This window comes from Lutjanus erythropterus, chromosome 7 (genome assembly GCF_056507025.1).
Source record: "Lutjanus erythropterus isolate fLutEry1 chromosome 7, fLutEry1.hap2, whole genome shotgun sequence".
Lineage (NCBI taxonomy): Eukaryota > Metazoa > Chordata > Actinopteri > Lutjaniformes > Lutjanidae > Lutjanus > Lutjanus erythropterus.
The window spans coordinates 3,428,344-3,452,922 of NC_139323.1; the positions used below are offsets into that span (position 1 = coordinate 3,428,344).

Genomic DNA, 24,579 nt, shown 5'->3' on the forward strand with positions numbered 1-24,579 from the left:
AATTAAAGTGTTTCAAAAAAATAACATCTACCAGACTAAATAAAAACAATGCTTGGTCTATATTAATGTTTGTTGTTTTTTGGTCAAGAAGTCATAGTAAACTGAAACTGACAGACACAAATGAATATGTAAACACAGTGGTCATAAAGGAGTATCAGATGGCTATGTGATGTGACAGTCATATGACACAGTGACGTCTTCTCATGGTGGCTCTCCTGTGATTTAACACAGCATAGAGAGCTGAGGTCAACTTTTATGTCCCATCATCTGCTCTCTCTGTTCCACACAACACTAATGACGGGCCGACATGCCGATCAGACCACTGGCTGTTTGTCAAATGAGGACTAAGAACTGGACAGACAAAAACAGAGAGAAGAGGAGGGACTGTCACTGCTTTAAAATCAATGAGGGGAGGAATTCCATTATAAAGACGTCTGCTTATGTAGTGGTTCTTAAATGTTTTCTGGCATGTCCTCTTCAGAAGCTAAAAAAAGTTCACACACCCCTGCCAACGCACATTTTTTAATAAAGGATCCATGTTGAACTTGAAATAAAGGTCAGCATGATGGCATCAGCAAACTCTTGCTTATTTTCCTGTCATAACTCATATTCATTCAACTAAGTTTCATTTCAGATTTCTCCACTGGTCATCCAGTTGTGCTGCAGTCCTGTAACCAGCTGTGTGCTTCACGTAGGAACGAGTGAGCTCCCTGCTGGTGAATGAACAACACTGTTGGTGGGAAGGACAAATAGAAGCAGACAGACGGAACATAACTGATCCTGAATCAGTGGTAATGAGCAAGATTTCATGATTATCTTTATATTATTATATTATCTTTAAATACAAACAAGTTCCTTCAGCATGAAGTTAAAATATGGAGGGCTGCCAAAAAAAATCAGCTGCTCTGCAAGGATAGGGCTGGTAGTAGAATTAAAGGGATAGTTTACCCAAAAATGAAAATTCAGTCATTATCTACTCTCATGCCAGGCTGGGTTTTTAGTCCACGAAACACTGCTGGAGTTTGCACAAGTGATAGCATTTTGGGGCTTTAGGAGACTTGGATTACACCAGATGAGCATTATAGGGGCATTTTATGTTTTTTGTTTTCTTTTTTTTTCACCATTCACTTCCATTGTTTGGGAGATTGTTCAACACAATTTTCCTGTGAACTGAACCCAGCCTTTAATCAGTATGAGGGTGAGAAGACAGGGGGAAAAAGTCCATGGTTATTGTTTGGCAGTCCAGGAAAATCTGAGGCACTCTGATTATGAGTCTAAATATCCATTATTAGCTCATGGATTACCAACGTCTTCATTGGGTTATAACAACATTTCCCAGTCCTGGTCCTCAGGGCCCACTGCTTTGCATGCTTTACCTGTTTCCCTGCTCCAACACACCTGATTCAAATGCACACGTTGTTATCAGGCCTCTGCAGAGCCTTGATGATGAGCTGATCATCTGAATCAGGTATTGTGGAGCAGGGAAACACCTAAACCATGCAGGGCAGTGGGCCCTGAGGACCAGGACTGGGAAACACTGAGTTTAAAGATACAGTGAGAACAGGGGTAGAATTTTAAAACTCATCCAGTGGTCATGTGACAAAGTCAAAGACCAGGAGTGTAAATCTAGACAGTGCAGACAGTGCACTGGGGCCTGTGACATTGGTATAGAGAGAGCAGGCCGCAGAGAATAGACTGTTGCAAGTGATTCAGATTATTGCATTACAGAGATTATATGTTTATTCTTCATAAACTATGAAAACTATAATTAAGCTATAAAAAAACTATTTTAATTAAATATTGTTTTCATATTCTTGTCATATTCTTGTCTTTAGTATGTAGTTCAGCTGCCCAATCTGTCTAGACTAGTCTGACCCACCAGATGCAGACTGTGGGTATAAGCTCGCTATTGGTTGCTTGGTTTCAGGCGGCATTACAGCATCCACTATCCACATTTTCAAAGTCCCCGGGAAACAACAACAACCTCTGAGCTGCAATCTACATGCTGATAATGGCAAACTAGCACTGGGGATGCTACTGGTGCAAACATAAACAAGCTAAGAGCTGTTACCTTGTCTTTTGCAGTGATGTAGTCATTTGAATGCTGGAGAACACCTCCCAATGTGCAAATGTTCCACCAAAACAAGTTCCCCCTCGACAGTATTTTGCAGCGCACCATCGCTGCGCACCATCGCTGCATCCTGGGCTTAGCACCACCCAAGATGTTTGTGATTGGTTTAAAGAAATGCAAACATGCAAACAGGGCATTTTTTCCTTTATAGCAGAATGTGCTTATGTGTATCCAGACCTTTCCCCAGTGCTAAACGTTGACACATCTAGCTATGCAAGACTAAGCAAGACTGACATGCTTACTAAGTCATTGTACTGTAAAAACTAACACATTGTTGGTAAAATACATATGGTAGTAACTAGTGTGCACTGCAGCCTATTTTAAATACATTACAGTCTTGGTTGTGACATTATCATATCAAAATATTTGTCCATTGACAGACAGACAAACATCTGGTGCTTGAAAGTACTTGAAACTGCTTATGTGGTAGTTCCTGCTACATCCTCCAAAACTGTCATGATGACACAAATACACACAAGCACACACTCACAAGGTGAAAACCATAGCAGCCACGCTGTCAGCTGGTAACAAGAACACCTACTGAATGGACTTGATCGTGAGATTACTGCTGTTCTCAAGGTCAAAAATGACCTTCAAGTCCTTAAAGTGATCACAAAAAACAACTTTCAACATCAACAAATCCATGATAACTGAGTGAACTCCATCTGCTGAAGAAGATCATATGATACATGCAAGATAATATGGCTTTTAACTGTCACACACACAAGCAATATGTGCACTGCAATGTGTTGCATTGTGTCATACTCATTAACACTGTATGCAGGGTTCCTGCATACAGTGACTGTATACCTCCAGGGTTCCTGCACCTCTTCTCCAGTCAAATTCAATCACTTTTCAAGGTGCATTTTAAAGCTTTTCCAGCAGCTTACAGCTGTGGTAAATGACAGATTTATATCCATATACATGCTCAAAATGTTTGAATCAGATGTTATTGTGCCAACCAAAATTATGTTTTATACATTCTACAGGAGGATGACAAAACAAAGTTTCATTTTTTAAAATGTGGCACCTGTCTGTAAGTGGACTTGGCATCCTATTAGAGCTGCAATCATTAATTGGTTATTAATTGATCATTAAATTAAAAGAACAGTTTACTCTAAAATGAAAATTCAGTCATTATCTGCTCACCCTCACGCTGACTGCAGATCAGGTTTAGTTTTTTTTAGTCCACAAAACACTGCTGGAGTTTCACAGGAAAACAGTGTTGCAGAATCTCTCAAACAATTGAAATGAATGGTGACCAGTTTTCAAGTGGAAAAAACAACCCCCCCAAAAAAAACACAGAATGCCTCCATACTGCTCATCTGGTATAATCCAAATCTCTTAAAGCCCACATGCCATTTGTTCACGTCAAGTCAATTTGGCATGTTGGGGCTTTAGGATACTTGGATGACACCAGATGAGCAGTATGGAGGTATTTTATGGGGAAGGGGGGGTTTGTTGTAGTTGTTGCTTCCATTTGAAAACTGGTCACCATTCACTTCCATTGTTTGGGGTATTCTGCAACACTGTTTTCCTGTGAAACTCCAGCAGTGTTTGTGGACTAAAAAACTGAAACTTACATTCATTTGATGGAAGGGTGAGTAGATAACAACTGAATTTTCATTTTTGGGTGAACTATCCCTTTAATCACCAACCATTTTGATAACTGATTAGTTGGTGTGAGTGATATCAATCCAAATTCTCAGATTTCAGCTTATTAAATGTTTCTTTACTTCTGTCTGACAGTAAACTGAATATCTTTGAGTTGTGGACAAAATAAGACATTTGAGGACTTTGGGAAACACTGATCAACATTTTTCAACATTTTCTAAGATTTTAGACCAAACAACTAATTGATTAATCAAAAAAATGATTGACAGATTAATTGACAATGAAAATAATAGTAATAATAATGAGGAGAAGTAAGGAGTACAGGAGTAATTAAACGATGAATTGTTTTGAGTCATTTTTTAAGAAAAAAAATTCTCAGATTTCAGCTATTGTGAAAGTAATGCATTTGCAATTTCAAGCCATTTCAAGCACTTAATCCAAAATCCAGGCACTTCTCAAACCTTGAAAACACTGCATAAAAATTCAAGCATTTTCAAGGATTTCCAGCACCCATAAGAACCCTGTGTATGATGAGACCAGTGTGAAAAGTAAGGATTAGGAAAAAGAAAAAGGATAAAAAATATACATACACATTGGATTCTGTTTGTACTCAAATCTAGGGGTTCCATCATGTGCATTGCAGTTTATGTTCTGTGAGCTCAATGTAAATGCTCAGTAGTTCCCTAATGTTTGAGTGCTGGGTAATTAGATATGAAAATAAGATCAAGGAGGTTTGCCAAGAGTAGACTGTAAGTGAGAAATACACGGAAAGAAAAAATATCCCATTTAATCAACACCTTCAGGCAGCCGCTGAAGCTGCAAACACTGTTAGCAGCATCCCGTGTGATCCTGGCTCCCAATATATCAATTCATGTCCCCTTTGCCTGGCAGAAGCTAGCTCAGTTTCCATAGCAACGCTCTGCACAAGCCCTCCTCCGCCCCCTCTCCTCTGCTACTACAGTAAGCGATGCAGGAAGTGCAGCGATGGAGGATGCTGTGCCGTAGTCTCCAGCGTGGCACATTAACCTACTTCCCCAACCAGCCGGGCGGGGAAATAACCCGGACGCGGAACAGGAGTGAAGGAAAAAGATAGAGATAGAGGGAGAACAGGAGAGGAGGCAGAAGAGGAGGAAGATGTTGGGGAGGCAGAAAGAAAGGGAAGATGGAATGATGGAGATGCAGAGTGGATGGAAAAGAGGGAGAGGGAAAAATGGGCAAGGGATGGAAGTGACTAGGAAAAGAGCAAAGGAGAAATGGAAGCAGAGGAAAAAGGATAAAGAATAGAACATGAAAGTAGCTAATGGTAATGTGAGATTGTAAATGTTTTAGAAATTTATATTAATATATTTGCATGTAAATCCTTCAAAATAAAACACAGAGAATCAGATCCTGGTCCCAGCAAATACTCACTCAGGTGCATCAAACATCATTAACAATTAATATATGCTGCAAAATCTAGAATCACCTCATACACTGAGCAGTGAACAAACATATCTATAAATATGCTGATAACCACTGAAAAATCACTCAATGACTCCCTTGTTGTATCCCGATGACACAGTTTCTCTTCTGCCCATGTGCAGAGCATCCCTCTGCATCCCTCCGCACTCAGCGGTCCTGATGAGAGGATGGAGATTCCCTGCCTCTCCTTCATCTGCTCTGCTTCTCTCCACATTTCACAACCAAATCAGAGGATTTCCAGGAAAAGATGCAACACATTTTTCCACCACATACATCAAGAGAAGGCGGCTCTCTGGGAGACAAAAGCTCTTCCTCTTCTGACCGCATGGAAGCGTGAAATATGAAGAGGAAGATGAGGGAAAAAGGGGGGATAATTGCGCGAGGACTCACCAACATGAGTGATGACACACTGCACCCTCTGTAGCAGCTCCTGGACCGACATCTCGTCTTCTCTCAGCCAGCACAGCATCTCAGGGTGTGGGTCGCATCCACTCTCCTCCCTGCTCTCTCTCTCTCTCTCTCTCTCCTCTCCTCGCTGCCACGCCTCCTCTTGTCACCCTTCCTTCCTTCCTTCCTTCTTTCCACGACACTCTCCCGTCCTCCTGAGCTGTAATCCAATTTTCTCCTCCTTCTTCCTGTTTTTTTTTCTTCCTGTTTCTAGTTGTATTTTATTCTTTGATTTTTCTCAGCCTCTCATCACAGCTTCATCACAGAGCAGAGGAGGACTGTGATGATGCCACTCCCAGCCAGCCAGTCAGCAAAACAGTCAGCCTTGGAGTAAAATCACCAGTTTGTCAGCCAGGCACAGATGAAAAGCAGTCAGTCAGGGCATAAAACAGCAAAACAATCACCACAGACAGGCAGTCAGTCAGCGGACAAAAGAGAGAATTAGTTTGCCAGCTTGTCAGTCAGAAAACAAGGCAGGTAGTGCAAAACCAGCAAGTAAATCATTAAGCAAGCAGTTTTTCTTTAAATGAAGTAAGTCAGAGAACAAAACAGCCACTCAGTAATTAAAAAATACTGATTTAGTCAGCAAAACATCAGCCAACAGATCCACAAAGTAAGGAAAAGCTTCCAAGTCAAAAATACAGTAATCCTCACAGTGAAGACATGGAAAATGACTCTCCAAAAAATGTTAAAGATATGCCAAACCTTGGGGAAAAAAGGATGCTCCAATAGGTAAAAATATATTTAGTATGCGTCCAGTCATCAGGCAGGAAAACACTGCTGCTGCTGCTTTGATGATGCTCTGTTTGCTCTAATAAAGAAGCTGAGTCACAAAGAGAGAAAACGAATCAGAGGGCTGCTGTACCTGCCTTCAGGGCGGAGGGAGAGACAGAAACAGAGGGGAGGGAGGGTGGATGGATGGAGGGATGGGGTGGGGGTTAATAGGTCCGTGAGAGAAATCCTGGTGCCTGGAGCTGGGCGCTACATGGACTGGAGCTACAATGGAATATTGACTGATCCTCATACTCAAATATTGCCTGATTGTCATTATATTTAAGGGAAATAACACAGCAAATCACTTTTAAGTCATCTTTTTTTTTGGAGTCACTTAAAAGACAATATCCTCACTAGGCATCTCTTATTTCACCATCATTATCTCCTGAGAGATCCAACAAACAAAACAGATCAATAGCCTCCACCCATCATCGGTCATTCATGCTGGCTGCCTGGGTTCATTCAGTGCTTCACTCTGCTGATCCCGCTCCATGTTTTGATGAAAGCAAACAATGGCAGGCAGGGCATTAGCATGTCTCCATGAGCCTGTGAGGCTCCTGGGACTGAGGAGATTGCCTGGGAGACGGGCATTAGCCAGAGACATCTGCACTCAGCCTCACCCTGCCAGCCAATTACACGCAGCCAGTCAGGCCCGACTGACTGAAGGCTTTCGAACAACAGACACAGCAGCTGTCGCACAAAGCACAACACAATCCTGGGGAATGTCTTCTGGATCCATTACACTGTCTGCGATTTTTGTGAATTCCCAATTTATAAATGACAGGCAAAATGAAAAATATTTATTTATTTGTTTGTTTGTTTGTTTAATTATATTAATATCACCATATATGTTGTCCAATATGTGCCAATGATTTTTTTCTTTCTTTCTTTCTTTTTTTAAATAGAATTTATAATTAAATTGTTTAGCCTAATATAGTGTTTTTAGAGCTGCAACTAATGATTATTTTCATTATCGATTAATCAGTCAATTATTTTCTCAATTATTGATTAGTTGTTTGGGCCATGAAATGTCAGAAATGGTGAAAAATGCCTAAACACCTTTAAATGTCTTGTTTTGTTCTCAGAAAGAAACCAGAAAATACTTACATTTAAGAAGCTGAAATCTGAGATTTTTTTTCCTTAAAAAATGACTCAAAAGAATGAATAGTTTATGCAAATTTATAATAGAGAAATTATTGCAGCTCTAAGTGTTTTATGTTTTTTTTTTTTTTAGCTTTGTCTATCTTCCTTTGTTGTGCACAATTTATTTACTGATTGATTGATTCAAAGACAAAAAATGTTGAAATTTCCAGGTCATGATAATGAATTGACAGCTGTGTGCACTGTGCACAGGATATCATTCTTTATTGTAATATTGTAATCCTACTAATAATCCCCATTTTTACTAAATGTATCTGTAATCTGATTATGTCTTTTTTTTTATCTGTAAATAATGGATTACAGTTTAAAAAAAAAAAACAGGCAAAAAAATGCACCATAAACAAAATTTAGGATGAATTTGACTGATAACATTGTTTTTTCCCCAAATTTTCTACAGATATTGTAACAAAATTACTATTGTGCATGCCTTTGGCCATGATAATTGTGCAATGACAACAATGATCTTTGTTAAACTGTAAGGCATCCATTACTCATCCTTGATAAGATAAGATCAACTTTATTGATCCCACACTGGGGAAATTTGCATGTTACAGCAGCTCAAATAATACAGATAGAAAAGGGAGTTGAATGACAATAGAATACTTGTGTTTGAAGGCCATATTTCAGGGATCATATAGAACAGTAGCTGAATATTCATTTCTTTTTGCTCCCTAATATTGGTATTGGCCTCGGAAATCCTTTCATGGTTGGAGTCTGGCCAAAAGTTTGGGATATGACAAATATTGTGCATTAACAAATCAGAGTAATATGATAATAGTGCGTACTGTGAAATAATAGTAATGGAGATGCGAGAATATGGATCAAGAGGAGATGGGAGGAGAGGAGGAAACTAGGGAGGCAAGAGAAAAAAGAAGAAAGGATGAGAGGGGAGTAGATCAAGGAAAGGAAGGGGAAGGATCAACTCCAGCATCCGCAGCTTCTCATTGGAAACCACGGAATGACGTTGCCGGAAGTTGTTTTCTCCGTCAGGGCGGGAAGATAGAGCTGCCTTTACACATGACAACAAGCGGGCTGTGGATTCCTTACTGCTATCAGTGAAATATTGCATTTAGGAGCTTGTCACGCATCTGCTGAGCCTGTGGGACATTTATCTCAGACCGTGTCTGTTCAGAGGCTCATATATACAGTAAGTGTAATATCTGTATCTGCAGAATGGACTGCTAACGTGGCTAAAACTGTTAGCTGCTTATAAACAGGCCAGCACGAGCTAACTTGGCTAGCTAATTGTTGTTAGCTTGTTAGTTACTAACATCTAACAGTAACTGTCATTTATTCATCACAGCTAAGATATCTTATGGCAATAATATGTCGTTTGTCATGCTAAATCACAACGTCAGTGCAGAACACGAGCCATAACACTGAGTCTCTGTATTGGGAGGTAGTAACGTTATTGCCAAACTTCGGTCAAAAACTGTTCGTTTAGTTTTCTTTTCTCCTTTTTAATCTGGCACAAGCAAAATTTACTGTAACAGTACTCAATGTTTTGTTAAAACGTTCCCTGCCATGGTTTTATTATTTTACCGGATGTTTGTGGATTAATATTCTAATGTGTATGTTTTACTGCTGTAGATGTTTAAATTTGACCTAATTTTAACTTCTTTATATGCTGCTGGCTAGTTTAGTCTATAGCAATGCATCATGGTCTATAAGATGATCATATGTTTGTAGCATGGCTGTCCTGTTACCAGTGCTGGATAAGTTACTCAGGAAGTGTAAAAAGACACATTTTACTTATTACTTCTTTAAAAAGTAATAATGTAATTTCACTTATTACTTGGTATCAAAACTAATAAGTTACATTATTCGTTAAATGACTATATTACTTTTCTGTCTTGTTGGCAGCCTGGTTGGGTACCAATGTGAACACCTAGTAAGTTTCTGTTGTTAACTGTCCAGATATCAGCTGTGGTGGAAACAAACACCTGTGAAAGTCTGCCCCTCTTTTCTTCCCTCATCCTTGGGGTTAGGTAGAATTTCAATTTTTATCCGATCGCAGTGCTAAAATGATATTTTTAAAACGCCTGAAGTGATACTATATTAAAAAAGGAAGCACAAAATGACAGCATTTTCATTGCTAAGGCAAATTTGAGCTATTGATTATTGAACAATATATTAACTGTTAACAGTTTAAAGTATGTTTAAATATAGGCCTAAGTGATATAGCTGAAAAACCCATCACAATAACAAAGATTCATATCGGTCGATATAGATAATTATTGATCATGTAGGCTGTGACTGACGACTTGTTGACTACTCCAAGGTGGACAAAGTTCAGAAAATCGCTGTATGCAGCCTTTAAAACCAGGAAAATACAACGTTATGCCATATCATGATAAAACAATATGCAAAATCTATCATGATAGTCTATCATAATACAATATTATATCAAGTTACTGCCCAGCCCTACTTAAATGTATAAATACTAAATACAATTTTTTTTACATACATATTATATAACAAATTCACATGATTAACAAATCCTAAGCCATCTACAATAAATGATCAGATATAACAATAGTGCAGTACTTGCACATGAGTCATGTGAGGGCAGCAGGAGTTGTTCAGCCCCCTGTAATACAGTAGTTTGACTCCTCTAAATAAGCATGTGGTATTACAGACACTGTGTACCTTCTATCCAAGAGACGTTTTGTGCTGCAGCTTTGTTTTTAGTTAATATTTGTCTAATGTGTGTGTCTATTTGTGCATCTGTAGGCTTGTTTGTCCCTGGGTGTTTGTGCTGCTCTTACCAACATCAGGAGCAGTGATGCAGGCCTTTTTGAAAGGAGCGACTATTCAGTCTGCCAGACCTCAGAAAGACAAGGCAGCAGCAGGGCCCAGTGCAGAGAAGAAAGCCAAGGTTGTTCCCTGGGTGGAAAAATAGTAAGTATGAATCACACAGGTGTACTGTGCAGTGAGACTGTTTCTGCTTCTGGAGACTGAATCCACCACAAGCATCTCTGATAGCAAACTTCTCCACAGGCCTGATCATGACCAGGAAAAAATAATCTTGATTTTTCTCATGATCGATCAAAATTAAGACAACAGATACTTAAAGATCTACATACACATAAGAAAACAAACCAATAAACAAACAAAATAAAAAAGAGCAAATAAACATTACAAGATTCTCATTTTCAAGTACTCCGCAAATGTCTTGTTTGGTGACTTTCAAGATATTTACTAAAATGTCCCTGTATTTTCCCCTTGGTGGCATAAGTCAGTTTTTCTAAGGCTAAACAGGCAGAAAGACTTTTCAATCAATGTCCAACTGTCTGTGTCTCTGTGCTCTTCCAGGCAGTTTGCATACAGTGTTTGGACTGACTGATAATTTAAAATATCTTTTTATTTGACCTGACAGTCTTAACATAGGTGGATGTATTATGCCCAAAAAGATAAGTATGTGAGGGCAGGCAGGCAACCTAATAGAAACATGAAAATTGTAATGCAGAAATTATCATTTCAATTAATTGTAACACACATCACAATCTCAATTTCAGTTGAAATAACCACAATATGACTTTTTTTTTTTTTTTTTTACCAAATCCTGCAGCCCTAAATTTAGCTACAGTCATCATCTCATACAGCCTTTTCAAGGCTAAACAGAGGAGTTCTACAAAAGGACTGTTTACATGCTATTAAAATGAAGCTCCTTATTTGTAGGTATTTGAGAAAGTGTTTTGATGGAATATTATAAACTCTTTGCAATTCATTTTAACAATAAAATTCATCATCGTCATTCTACATATCATAGAATATCCAGAATCTAAAGACAGAGTCACATCTGCCTGGAGAACACTGATGGTTTCCCCATACTGATGTAAAACCTGATAGATCTGACGTGCTTCTACTTTATACCAGACTATTATAGCATTTCTTGAGAAATGGGCTACAGGTAGTCTTCAGCAGATCTTTCAGTGTATCAGAGCACAAGTCTAGCTTTAGGGGTAAAGGAGATGTGGTGCCATGTTCTATTATGACCCAGATATTGGTAATCTGGACCACCCAGTAGTACCAAAGACGATATGGAACTTGGAGTCTTCCCATTTCATATGGCTGATAAAATAATTTAATTTGTGTTTTAGCCCTGAGGTCATAGTTAGTGGTGAATGCATTATTCTAAGTGGTGATTCTAATATTGTGCCCACCTTTTTGGTATTTCGGACAGTGTCACCAAAAACTGAACGTTCTGAGCTTCATGGAGATACAGGTTATGGCAGAGCAGTTGTATTGGATTACATTAGATTTTACAGGTGTGTCAAATAAAGAGGCTACTGAGGGAGTATATTCTGTCCTGATGTGTGTGATAAATGAGTCAACATGCTAAACAAATATTAACAGGCTGTGTGTGTTTTTGCAGCAGGCCGAAGTGTGTTGATGAGGTGGCCTTCCAGGAGGAGGTGGTAGCCGTTCTGAAGAAGTCTCTGGAAGGAGCAGATGTAAGTATCATGCTCTTATCATGGTGCTTACTATTTTATCCAGTCCGATAAATCTTTTTTTAACTTGTGTTTTTTTTTTTTATTAAGAGAATTTCACAAATCATTTACCGTTCTGCCTCACTACATAAACCTTTTTCAGCATGACTGGGATGAACATCTTTACATCTGTCATTAATTCACTTTAGATGTTTAATAGAGAAATTATTTTTCCCATTGTTTACACCCAGGAAATGAGTTACCAAATAAAATAATACGGTTCTATTGTATTAGTGCACTGTATCCATTTGGCCCAGCATGACTGGAATCTACTTACTTGCAGCTTTAAAGAAAATGTCAGCTTCTCCTTAACATAAATATCCTTAATAATTTCAGTAAATTCTTGTAATATATGTGGTTCTGGCTGAAAGCATGTTCTAGTTGTGGCTTTCTTAATTGCAGCCAAAATTATTTCAAATATATTTTTGTCTTAAAATCATGTTTTTAGGTAATTGTTAGAAATATAATCCATTAAAACTGAATGGAACCTTAATATCAAGCACAGTCTCTATTACCATATGTATATCCTGTCAAAATGAATGAATTACATTGCAGTCCCAAAAATATGATAGTGATCAGTATTCACACAGCTGCATCGCCTCCAGCACTTTGAGTCATCAGTAAAATGTTTTTTTTCTGAGTTTGTGTAATAAGTCAATATCACTTTCTTCCAGCAAAATTCTCTCCACTTACCAGATGCAGATGTTTGATAGCACAGATAGACTCATTCTTCCTCTGTCAGTGATGAGGAACTTTCTTGTTTCCATCTTTCTTTAATCTACTCTGCCTGGCCAAAAAAAGTCACATTCTAATATTTCATTGGGCCGCCTTTAGCTTTGATTACAGCATGGATTTGTCATGGCATCACTTCAGTAAGCTTATGCAATGTCACAACATTTGTTTCTGTCCAGAGTTGCATTAATTTTTCACCAGGATCTTGTATTGATGATGGGAGAGTCAGACCACTGTGTAAAGTCTTCTCCAGCACATCCCAAAGATTCTCAGTGGGGTTCAGGTCTGGACTCTGTGGTGGACAATCCATGAGTTAAAATGATGACTCATGCTTCCTGAACCACTCTTTCACAATCTGAGCCCAATGAATCCTGGAATTTTCATCTTGGAATATGTCCGTGTCATCAGGGAAGAAAAAATCCACTGATGTAAAAACCTGTTCATTCAGTATATTCAGGTAGTGAACTGACCTCAGTTTTTGGACACATAACATTGATGAACCTCGACCTGAGCAACTGAAGCGACCCCAGATCATAACACTGCCCCCACAGGCTTGTACAGTAGGCACTAGGCATGATGGGAGCATCACTTCATCCTCCTCTCTTCTTACCCTGATGCCCCCATCACTCTGGAACAGGGTAAATCTGGACTCATCAGACCACATGACCTTTTTCCATTGATCCACAGTCTAATCTTTATGCTCCCTAACAAACTGAAGCCTTTTTTTCTGATTATCCTCACTGATAAGTGGTTTTCTTAAGACTTCACAGCTGTTTAGTCTCAATCCCTTGACTTCTCTTCACATTGTGTGTGGAAATGTTCTTTCTTTCACTATTAAACACAGCTGTGAGTTCTACTATTGTTTTGATTCCACCAAACATTTAAGTGACCTCTGATCACCATCATTCAGGATTATTTTCCGACCACATTTCTTCCTTGAAGATGATGGTTCTCCACTATCCTTCCAGGTTTTAATAATGTGTTGGACAGTTCTTAAACCAGTTTTAGTAGTTTCATCAGTCTCTTTAGTTGTTTTCTTTGCTTGATGCAGGACAATAATTTGACTCTTCTCAAACAGAGTAACATCTTTTCCTCGACCACAGGATATGTCTTCTGACATGGTTGTTTAAGAAATGAGAAGCTGCTCACTGCATCAGTTAGAGTTCAATAACTTGTTACCAGCTCAAACATATTAATCACTGCAGTAATTATCTTATCTATTTGCTTGGTTAAATCAAGGTGGTGACTGTTTTTTGGCCAGGCAGTGTATAATGTTGAGATTGTTCTTTGGATCATAAATCCATTGTAGAGTCTATAAAGAATTTTGGTTTGGCTTTGTGAGCCACGTGTAGAGAAAACCAGTCATCATCCATTTTTTTTGCTTTTGTAATCCAATACATCACACACTTTACAATTTTAAGTTAGTTCACCCAAACAACACAGAACATCTGCATGTCATGCAGATGTTTTCAATTTTATTTGCACGTCTTGTGATGTGACGTTCAGGAAAGTGTTCCAATATCAAAAAGAGATCATTTATTTAGCACCTTTTTGAAGCTGATTGTATACATAGTAAATATCTATATGCAGTTAAATGTGCAGTAAATATATGCAGAATATACCAGACTCCTTCTGTCCACTTTCAGAAGTGTGTCTGAGCATGACAATGAACTGAAGATGACTTTGTACAACTTTTTCATGTCCAGTAGCGTCATTGTTCACAGTGAGCTGTGAACCTGATTTGTTAAATTTGGGTGCTTGATAAGTAAATGATTTAAGTTTATGTAAAGAACTCATAAATCTACTGAAATAAGTTGCCCAACAGACTATTGTTTTTTGCTCTCAACAGTAAAACAATGTAGACATTTTAAATGCTTTATAAAAGCTGTACTGCAAATCTTTAATTTGCAGAATTTATTCCATACTGTTTTATTTACTTGGTAACTCAAATAAAATCTCATGTGACCCACCTGTGAGTCACAACCCAGTCTTTGGAAATGACTGTACTAATAGATCACATTGGATTACTCTCCCATTACTAATATTGAATTGGTAAATCCCTACAGTGAACCCCAAATTGCTTCCAATGTGTGCATGTGAGAAATAATTTAAGTCACTTTGTAAACAAACCTGTTAAACACCAATGATCTTTTCTTTATTTTTTCTGTTTGTATATATATTTTTTCTTCCTTTCAGCACTTTAGCGAAAAAAAAAACATTCTTAATAACACTATGACAATAAAGCTATAACACTGCAACAGCATAAAGGAATTAAATTAGTTCAAAACAAAATGATTACAAAAAGACAAACATCAGCTAAGTCTTGCAGTTGTGCTGTGCCATCACTAGACATTGTGTTTTATTTGTAGCTTCCCAACTTACTGTTCTACGGACCTCCTGGAACAGGAAAGACCTCCACCATCTTAGCTGCTGCCAGAGAACTTTATGGGTGAGGGATCTGTTAATAGTGTTGTGGCAAAATCAGACATGTTTTTTTGTTTTAGTTTGATCACTCACATGTTTTCTGTTGATGGATTTCCTTCGTGTCCCGTCCTCCTCTACTGCAGTCCTGAGCTGTACAGACAGAGGGTGCTGGAGCTCAACGCCTCCGATGAGCGAGGCATCCAGGTCATCAGAGAGAAGGTCAAGAACTTTGCTCAGCTCACTGTGGCCGGGACTCGTTCAGAGTGAGTCAGCATCACATGTATAATCAAATATGGGCCAATTTTCCTCTAACAACCATGTTAACTTAAAAAACCCAGATGCATCTCTTAGTCAGTAAATTTAACTAATATTAAATTTCACAGTCACTGTGTCTGGGTGTGCTTGCAGTGGGAAGTCGTGTCCGCCTTTTAAGATCATCATCCTGGACGAGGCGGACTCCATGACGGCCCCGGCTCAGGCCGCTCTCAGGCGGACCATGGAGAAGGAGTCTCGCACCACCCGCTTCTGTCTCATCTGTAACTACATCAGCAGGTCCGCTGACTCACCCCGCTCATCAACACACAAACACACACTGTGTGTGTGTGACAGATAGGGGTGCAACAGATCAAAAAACTCATGGTTCGGAAGATATCACAGTTTTGAGTCACGGATCGGATCATTTTTCAGATCAGCAAAAAAGAAAAAAGTGGTAGGATTAGGGTTAAATTATTTTAAAAATGTACTTATGTAATGTAATAATAATGATAATAGTAATGATAATGGTAATAATATTAAAAACTTCAAACTTTTACAGTGCTGTACTATGTATATACTATACATATATTAGATCATTATACACATGATCAATCAATCAATCAGCAGACACACTGTGTCACAGACGGGGTGAGACAGAGCTGCACCGGTGAGCAGAGAGGAGCTGTGTAGAAGTTAAGACAGCTGATATCACCAAAGTTTCAATGAACATCACAGTTTGATGATCTGTTTCTTTGGTGATAGCATAGTTACATCAGTGAACAAAGTTACGGTCTGGATTTCACTCAAGACGATGTGACGGCTTTTAAATCAGTCGCTCTTCACAGAGATGCGCTGCACACAGCAGCATCTGTCCTGTGTTTTCACTGCAACTCTGCATGGAGATTTCGGGTATTATTACTTATACAAAAGTAACAGTGACAGTAAAACTATGATGCTCACATGTGGTCCGTACAGTTCAACTGTGATCCGTTGCACCCCTAGTGACAGACCCTAACCCTGCTATGTGTGTGTGCGTCTGTTCTCCAGGATTATTGAGCCTCTGACCTCCAGATGTTCCAAGTTTCGCTTCAAACCTCTAGCAAATCAGATCCAAGAAGAGCGGCTGCTGGACATCTGTGAGAAGGAGAACCTCAAGTACACCAAAGAGGTAAAAGGGAAAGATGAGATTTGTTGAGGCCTTTTAGTTCTGGGCCCTAGTTACTAATAATACCAAACCTTCAGGGTTCGCACTGGTGTTGAAAAGCCTTAAATGCTTGAATTTTAATCTGGTGTTTTTAAGGTCTGAGGTTTGGTGCTTCGATTTTGGATGACGTGCTTGAAATTGTAATCAATTACTTTCACAAAAGCTGAAATCAGATAATTTGGACATTTTTTTTTCTTTAAAAAAATCATTCAAAATAATTGATCAAGTAATTAATCCTGTCACAATCTTGACACTTGAAAAATAGGTCCAAACACATACAGCACACAATGTTTGGACCTATTTTTACATTGTTTTTCTGTAAGGATTATTTTATCTTAATTATTTATTATGCAAGTTTATTTTAATTATCGATTAATCTCTCAATAATTTTCTTGATTAATCAATTAGTAAAATCTTAGAAAATGTTGAAAATTGTTGATCAGTGTTGATCAGTCCAAGATGACGTATTCAAATGTCTTGTTTTGTCCACAACTCAAAAATATTCAGTTTATTGTCAGAGAGGAGTAAAGAAACTAGAAAATAGTCAACATTTAAGAAGCTGAAATCATTATCAATGATCGATTGATGCGATTAATGTTGCTCTACCGGGTGCCAAGTCTACTTACAGACAGGTGTCAAATTTTGAAACCTGAAACTTTGTGTAGTTTTCCTTTAACTTGTCTCTGTTCTGTAGAATTCTGTCAGAAAACATAATTTTAGTTGTTTATAGCACAACAACATCTGATGAAAACGTTTTGAGGATGTACCTGTAAATGAATGTCATTTACCAGCTGTAAGGTGCTGGAAAAATTTGAAAATGCATGAAAAGTGCTTGAATTTGACTAAAAAAAAAAAAAAGGTGCAGGAACTTACAAATTGTGCTTTCCCTTTCACACCTACTTTGTCTGTTCCAAATTTTCAGACTTATCAGTTTGATGTAAACCAGAGTTACAAATGTCAAACCTCCCCTTGACCAAACAGTCAACCATGGTCTGACAAAGCAGAGGTGGTCTCAATCTGGATGAGACTGAACCATGGTTGGTTCTTTTTTAGTCTGAAAACTTTTTTTTTTGAAAGGTTTGTACTTTGATACCAATTACAGGAAGCTCTGGCAGGTTGTCAGAACAGGGGAAAGGAAAAAGAGCATAACAAAATGAGTTTGCCCAAACTGCACATGGGGAGAGGAGGAGACCAAATGTTTAACTGACGTTTGGTCTGTCAACTTTGTAAAGAGTGAGTTGGTAAAAAACGCACAAAAATTCTGACACTCGGAAATTATTTTCCAAAAGGATGAGAGAGCGAGTGGAATTCAGTTGAACTGACATCAATGTTACACTCATTTCCATCTAAAACCAATCAATTGCAAGTACAGGGAGACGTAGCTCACATAGGTGATAATGACAGGTTGTAGGGATGTCATGCAGTTCTTTACTGCACTTACATACTGCTAGAGCTGCAACGATTAATCAGTTTATCGACTAATAAAACATCAACAACTTATTGTGATACTTCATGAATTGTTTTGTGTGATTTTTAAACAAAAAAGTCCAAATTCTCTGATTTCAGCTTCTTAAATGTGAATATTTTGGGGTTTCTTTACTCCTCTATGACAGTAAACTAATATTGTTGGATTGTGAGTAAAACAAGACATTTGAAGACGACATCTTGTGCTCTGGGAAGCACTGATCAATTTTTTTCGCCATTTTCTGACATTTTAAACAAGCAAATATGAATCAATTAATCAAGAAATAATTAGTATGAAAACAATCATTAGTTGCAGCCCAACATATAACTGCAACCTGAGGTATATTCAGCTTCAGCTCTGGCAGAGAACTGTAACTGCTTTCTTTGCACAGCTGCTGAAGTGGAGGTGTGATGACTGTTTGTGTTCACAGAGCATAGCAGCCCTGGTGAGGGTGTCTGAGGGAGACCTGCGGAAAGCCATCACCTTCCTCCAGAGTGCTGCACGCCTCAACGTGGACAAAGAAATCACAGAGAGCACCGTCGTTGAAATAGCCGGGGTGAGAACTGACGATGTAGCAGTTACTAACTGCAGTTAACATGTCCTGCACGCCTGAAACCTTGTCTGATTTTGCTCCACTCATAGGTCGTCCCTTCCAAGATGATTGACAACTTGCTCCAGATCTGCTACAAAGGAACATTTGAGAAACTAGAGGTTGCAGTCAAAGTAGGTCTTGTGACATGTCAGAGCTTTGTCTATGTCTGTACTTTAAATTGCAACACTTTGTTTGACATGCTTTTGTTTTCTTGTCTAAATTATATATCTCAGCCAAAGACTTAAAATATTTAATGATGAAAACTAAAGAGCACATTTAATACTAGAAATGGCAGAATTTCATAACTACTAGAACGGCCATAAGTTTAATTTTGATTTCCAAACTATTATCTCTCATGATAAATACAGACTAAGAGATTAATGCATTTATTCTGATAATTTATTTTTTCAAAAACTGAAAAGATGCAAAGATGTAAATTTTGCTGCCATCATGTGTAGTAAATTATAATGATTGTATATATTCACAACAGTATTTTTCTGTAGGATAATAACCATCAGTGATCTGATCCAAATTTTAGATTCATTTAGAATTACTATTATTATTATTAATAACAAATTTCCACCTAGAAACATCACAAAAATAATGATCACCTATGGGAAAAGACTGGAAACAAGTACAAAATGATAAAATGGGTGCCTTGGCTTTTCTAGTGTTGAAAATTACCAGAGAAGCCAATTTTCATGTTCCATGTTTCCCTGATGTTGACATTCAGTGCCTGTGTACTTTACTGACTCTCCCTCACATATTGAACATCTCCTCTGTCAGAACATGGTGAATGAAGGCTATGCAGCTACACAGATCCTGAGTCAGCTCCATGAGGCTATCATAGAGGAGGAGCTGAGTGACGAGCAGAAGTCAGCCATCACTGAGAAGATGGCGGTAAGTGATTCTGGCTCCTGTTTGACGTTTTTGGTACATTACCGCTGTCACTGTTGTGACTGTAGAGATGTCAAACAGGGATTATTTCCTTTTTATTAAATGTGATACAAAACTTGAGGAGCAGAAGCAGTAATTCACACAATAAATACCAGGTACCATACTATAAATACCATGTTAAAGAATTTGTTCAGAGCATCAATCATAATCTAATTGACAGAGACACAGATGCAGTGATTGAGGGATGGATCACATTGGACTGTATTGTCTCAATGCCAGCAACAGATAAAACCTTTTACATGGTGGGGAAAATAGAATGGGTCATCTGTTATATTAAAGTGGCGATGAGTGAAGAAAAGCTCACAGCAGTCCTGCTGGTAATGAGTTTGATAATCACCAGCTGGACGCATTTTACCCTCAATAATAGGAATGCTACAGTGAGGAAGTTTTCCCATCGGTTAATAAACCATTGACAACTCTTTTACAAGAAAAGATGGGAGTGAGCACAGTCAATATTTGTAAAGTTTGAACAAAACAAATACTGTAGCTGTAAACAACTGTAGCTGATGTCCACAGGCAAGTTTAAAGTAACGCTAACGTTAAAGAGATATTTCACCCCAAAATGAAAATTCGTCATTATCTTCTCTCCCTCATGCTGATTGAAGGTCGGGTTTAGGTTCTTAGTCCTCAAAACACTGCTGGAGTTTCACAGGAAAACAGCGTTACAGAATCTCCCAAACAATGGAAGTGAATGGTGACCAGTTTTCAAATGTAAAAATATAACAAAAAAAACCCCAAAACAAATAAATAAATAAATAAAATAAAATTCCTCCATACTGCTCGTCTGGTGTAATCCAAGTCTCCTAAAGCCCCAGTGTGCTAAGTTCACTTGAAAGACATCATCTACACCATGATTTTGGCTTAAATCTTCACTGTAGATCTGTAGCTTGGAGCCACGTTTGCGTGCGCATGCACACTGTTTGAACTAGACTTGCACCGATTAATCGGCAATGCTCGGAATCGGGCCGGTTTTCACGTGACTGGCCTTGACCGGTGACCGGCCGGTCAGCGTCACAAATCCGGTTCTGTGCCCGTCATTGTCACACACGTTCTGCACGATCGTCACGTCATGCGCGCAGCAGACAAACTGACCGTGACGTCAACACAGCGCTGATAACAGCTACACACTCAGACACGTCTGCTTGAAGATGGTGTCAGCGACAGATTCCAAGAACAGGATAAAGAGAAGACAGACCGTCTACAACGAGACAGAGCAGCTGACAATGACGCAGAACAGCCGTTAAACTCTCTCGCGCTTCAGGCTAATGCTAGCAAGCTAGCGGCAGACTGCTGTTCACAGAGGGACAGTTCAAATCTCACCTCCTGTTCTGGCTGAAGAATAAACAACCTGTGTTGATGCGTCTCCTCAAACATTTTCTCATCCAGACTCCTTTAACTTCTGTGTCTGTTTTTCTCACGGCAAAGTTTTACTTCAAACTGTTGCACCGCGTTAGTCTCCGGTTTGTTTACATCCGCTTCCACAAAAGATCACGTGAAATCGCGTCCCGCGAAATCCCGCGAGATGGTCTCGCGAGATCACGTTCACCCAATTCACCCAATTCACCCATTTCATTAAAAAATATAATAAGGCCTGGTTGTAATCTGGATGATTTTGGAGAAAGTATTAAATGAATATTTAATAGTCAGTGTCTTATTATGAACACATTTACAAGAAAAGTTGCAAAAATGTTTGTGAATGCTGTCAATTACAGTTCTTAGAAAGACTGAAAATCGGAACCGGCCAAAATCGGAATCGGTAGGTCAGACCCCTCAAAAATCGGAAATCGGAATCGGCTAAGAAAGTTGAAATCGGTGCAAGTCTAGTTTGAACTGTGTGTGTGTGTGTTGTGACAATGTGCGCATGCAAGTGAACATCATGTTGGGGCTTTAGGAGACTTGGATTACATCACGTGTGATCTATCCCTTTAAGTACATGTCAGTTGTGAAGCTAGCTTCTTGTCATGGCTAGCTTGGTTTAGCCAAATTAGCGTTTGTTTCGGCAAATTAGCACCAGTTACCACCTTTGTGGTAATGAATACTCACGTTTATGTCATGATTTCAGTCTGTACAACTACATCCAGTTGTGAAGCAAATCGCAGAGCAGACATTTTCACTTTACAACTATAGCGCCTTTCATCCGACTAAGTATTGATAACTTTTCATTTCATTTATTATTACACGGGAAAAGATTAAAAGTCACATTACAGATGATAAAATCAGTTGCTATTAAACAGGCTTGACTCTTAAAATTGGTTTGCAGCAGGTTCCTGTTCTGCAGCACATAAAAGACAAAACCACATCACAAAACAGACAGTGAACAAGAGAGAAAAACAAGAACAAAAACAGCAACACAGACATTCAGAGAGGAGAGGACTTAAATGAAGTGGGCACATATTAGAGTTTAATCAATGGTTACAAATGTCCTTCCATCAGATAGTGTTCATGTGCCTGTTTGAAACAGAGGTTATTGTTCTAATATTACCTGGGATCTCATTCTAGAGTGTGGTGCATGTGTGAAAAAATTACCTCTGACCACGGCTGCTTTTATAAGCGGGTACTTGGATAAGTGCATGGGAGAATGATTTAGTGATGCATTCTTGTCTTGTGCTGTGTCTTGGATCTATAACACTGAGTACTGGAGACACGTTGCTGTTTTGGATCTGGTAATAAAATTTAATAGCTTGATTGTTTGTGTGGTTTTGAAAAGTCATGGTGTTAGTATGTGAAAGTGCAGTGCAGTAGTGAGTCAGTGGGAAAGGCACTCGAACGCTCATAGCACTTTACAAGTTAGTTTTTTATTTGATGAACCTGGGCCTCATTTAGAAATCCGTTTCTGACCTATATTCAGTTAAATACAGAACAAAGACAAGATATCTAATGTTGAAATGGATAAGCTTTATTGTTTATTGTTAACATACACTGAATCTCAATCTGATGCCTGCATCATGTTCCAAAAACAGTTTGGACAGGATCATGTTTACCACTGTGTTACATCAGTTTTTCTTTTAACAACACTCTGTTTGGGAAGTGAAGACACTAATTGTTGAAGTTTTGAAAGTGAAATTCTTCCTCATTCTTGCTTGATACGCGACTTCAGCTGCTCAACAGTCCGGGTCTGTGTTCTTGTATTTTGTGCTTCATAATGCAGCACACATTTTCAGTGGGAGACAGGTCTGGACTGCAGGCAGGTCAATCTAGTGCCTGAACTATTTTACTACAAAGACACACTGCTGGAACACGTGCACAATGTGTCTTGGTGTCGTCTTGCTGAAATAAGCAGGGTGTCTCTGAGAAAGACATCTGGATGGCAGAATATGTTACTCCAAAACCTGTATGTTCCTTTTAGCATTAATGAGGCCTTCACAGATGTGACAGTTACCCATGATGCCATGGGCACTAACACAGCCCCATACCATCACAGCTGCAGTCTTTTGAAGTAACAATCTGGATGGTCCTTTTCCTCTTCAGCCCAGAGGACACAATGTCCATGATTTGTGAAAGCAATGTGAAATGTGGACTCGTCAGACCACAGCACACTTTTCCACTTTGCTTCAGTCCATCTCAGATGAGCTCAGGTCCAGAGAAGTCTGCAGTGTTTCTGGATGTTGTTGATGTATGTCTTTCTCTTTGCATGGTAGAGTCTTAACTTGCATTTGTAGATGTAGTGAAGAACTGTGTGAAATGTTCCCCAGCCCGTGTTGTAATTAACCATCATGTCAGTTTTTAATACAGTGTTGCCTGAAGAAATTGAAGGTAATGGGTAGTGAATGTTGGTTTTCAGCCTTGCCCCCTATGTTTGGAGACTTCTCCAGATTCTCCTCATCTTTTAAAGGCATTATGACCTGTAGATGGTGAATTCCCTAAATTCTTGAAATGGTCTGTTGAGAGATGTTGTTCTTAAGATGTTCAAGTATTTGCTGACACATCTTTTCACAAAGTGATGAACCTTGTCCCATCCTTGCTTGTGAATGAGTATATATTCACACAATAACAATAAATTGTTTCAGTTTGAACATTAAATATCTTTTCTTTTTAGTGTGTTAAAGTGAATAGAGGTCAAAAAGGATTTGCAGATTATTGCAATCCGTTTTTATTTGCTTTTCACTCAGCGTCCAACTTTATTTGAAGTTGGGGTTTAGATTATGCCATAGTGCACTTTCATATGTCATGTAGGAGATAATAAATCCTCACTTTGCTCTTGTGTTTCTTCTCTGGTTCAGGTTGTGAGTAAGTGCCTGTCAGACGGTGCAGACGAATATCTGCAGATGTTGAGTCTGTGTTCAGTCATCATGCAGGAAGCCTCCCAGAACAACTAAACTTCTACCAAGCAGCATCTCCTCCCCAGGGAGAGTACAGTCATCTCCCTCTAGCAGGACCAACAGACTGATGGACACATCAGGATTTCCCTTAGACTCAGTTTGATATTCAGGTTTGTTTAGAGTTCAAGTTTGGGACATTCACCAGTGAATGCCAGATGAGAGTGGTGTTATTTACTAACCAAGAACAGAGCTGTCAAGGTGTCTGCCTGCACTCTGGGACAAGCACTTAAGAGATGTCAGACATAACCATGTGGACATGCTTTCAAAATCTCTGTTACTGTTAATTCACCAGGTTTCTCCTTATGCCCTTTTGTTCATGTAAGTACTTCACCACCTTTGTACACTTTCTGAGTTCTTGAAAGGAATAAATGTTTTTTCTAACTTTTCAGTGTTTGTTTTCTTGAAATCATTGCTCATGATTAGAACATCACAGGAAGGGGTGCTTCTCTGAGGGCTGTGCTATGAAGATACAGATATAACAGATATCACAACTGGGGTTTCATCTGTGTTTTTTTCTTCAGGCTCTGTGCATGGCCACATAAAAAGGGGC

At 38.8% G+C, this 24,579-nt stretch overlaps 2 protein-coding genes across 7 annotated transcripts in view; one reads left to right on the forward strand and one right to left on the reverse strand.

The window, feature by feature from the left end:
- Positions 1-6,460, reverse strand: part of mcf2l2 (MCF.2 cell line derived transforming sequence-like 2) — a 191,871-nt gene extending 185,411 nt beyond the window's left edge. For all 6 annotated transcript variants that reach the window (XM_084722383.1, XM_084722390.1, XM_084722389.1 and 3 more), the window contains exon 1: positions 5,597-6,460. In XM_084722383.1, coding sequence (XP_084578509.1) covers positions 5,597-5,675 — 79 coding nt within the window. In that variant the 5' untranslated portion in view covers positions 5,676-6,460. The remainder of the gene's footprint in view (positions 1-5,596) is intronic.
- Positions 6,461-8,559: 2,099 nt separating this feature from the next.
- rfc4 (replication factor C (activator 1) 4) lies at positions 8,560-24,417 on the forward strand. The gene is made up of 11 exons (XM_084722394.1): positions 8,560-8,735; positions 10,322-10,489; positions 11,967-12,045; positions 15,183-15,262; positions 15,381-15,500; positions 15,646-15,789; positions 16,540-16,660; positions 18,592-18,717; positions 18,804-18,884; positions 19,540-19,653; positions 23,931-24,417. Exons 2-11 carry the CDS (start codon positions 10,374-10,376, stop codon positions 24,024-24,026), a joined length of 1,077 nt encoding a protein of 358 aa, XP_084578520.1. The 5' UTR covers positions 8,560-8,735; positions 10,322-10,373; the 3' UTR covers positions 24,027-24,417.
- Positions 24,418-24,579: the final 162 nt, after the last annotated feature.

Excerpts from the sequence above, each read along its gene's own strand:
- rfc4 (XM_084722394.1), top strand. The coding sequence starts at position 10,374 with ATGCAGGCCTTTTTGAAAGGAGCGACTATTCAGTCTGCCAGACCTCAG. Across the intron at positions 12,046-15,182 it reads AGTCTCTGGAAGGAGCAGAT|CTTCCCAACTTACTGTTCTA; the intron begins GTAAGTATCATG and ends TTTTATTTGTAG. Across the intron at positions 15,263-15,380 it reads GCTGCCAGAGAACTTTATGG|TCCTGAGCTGTACAGACAGA; the intron begins GTGAGGGATCTG and ends CCTCTACTGCAG.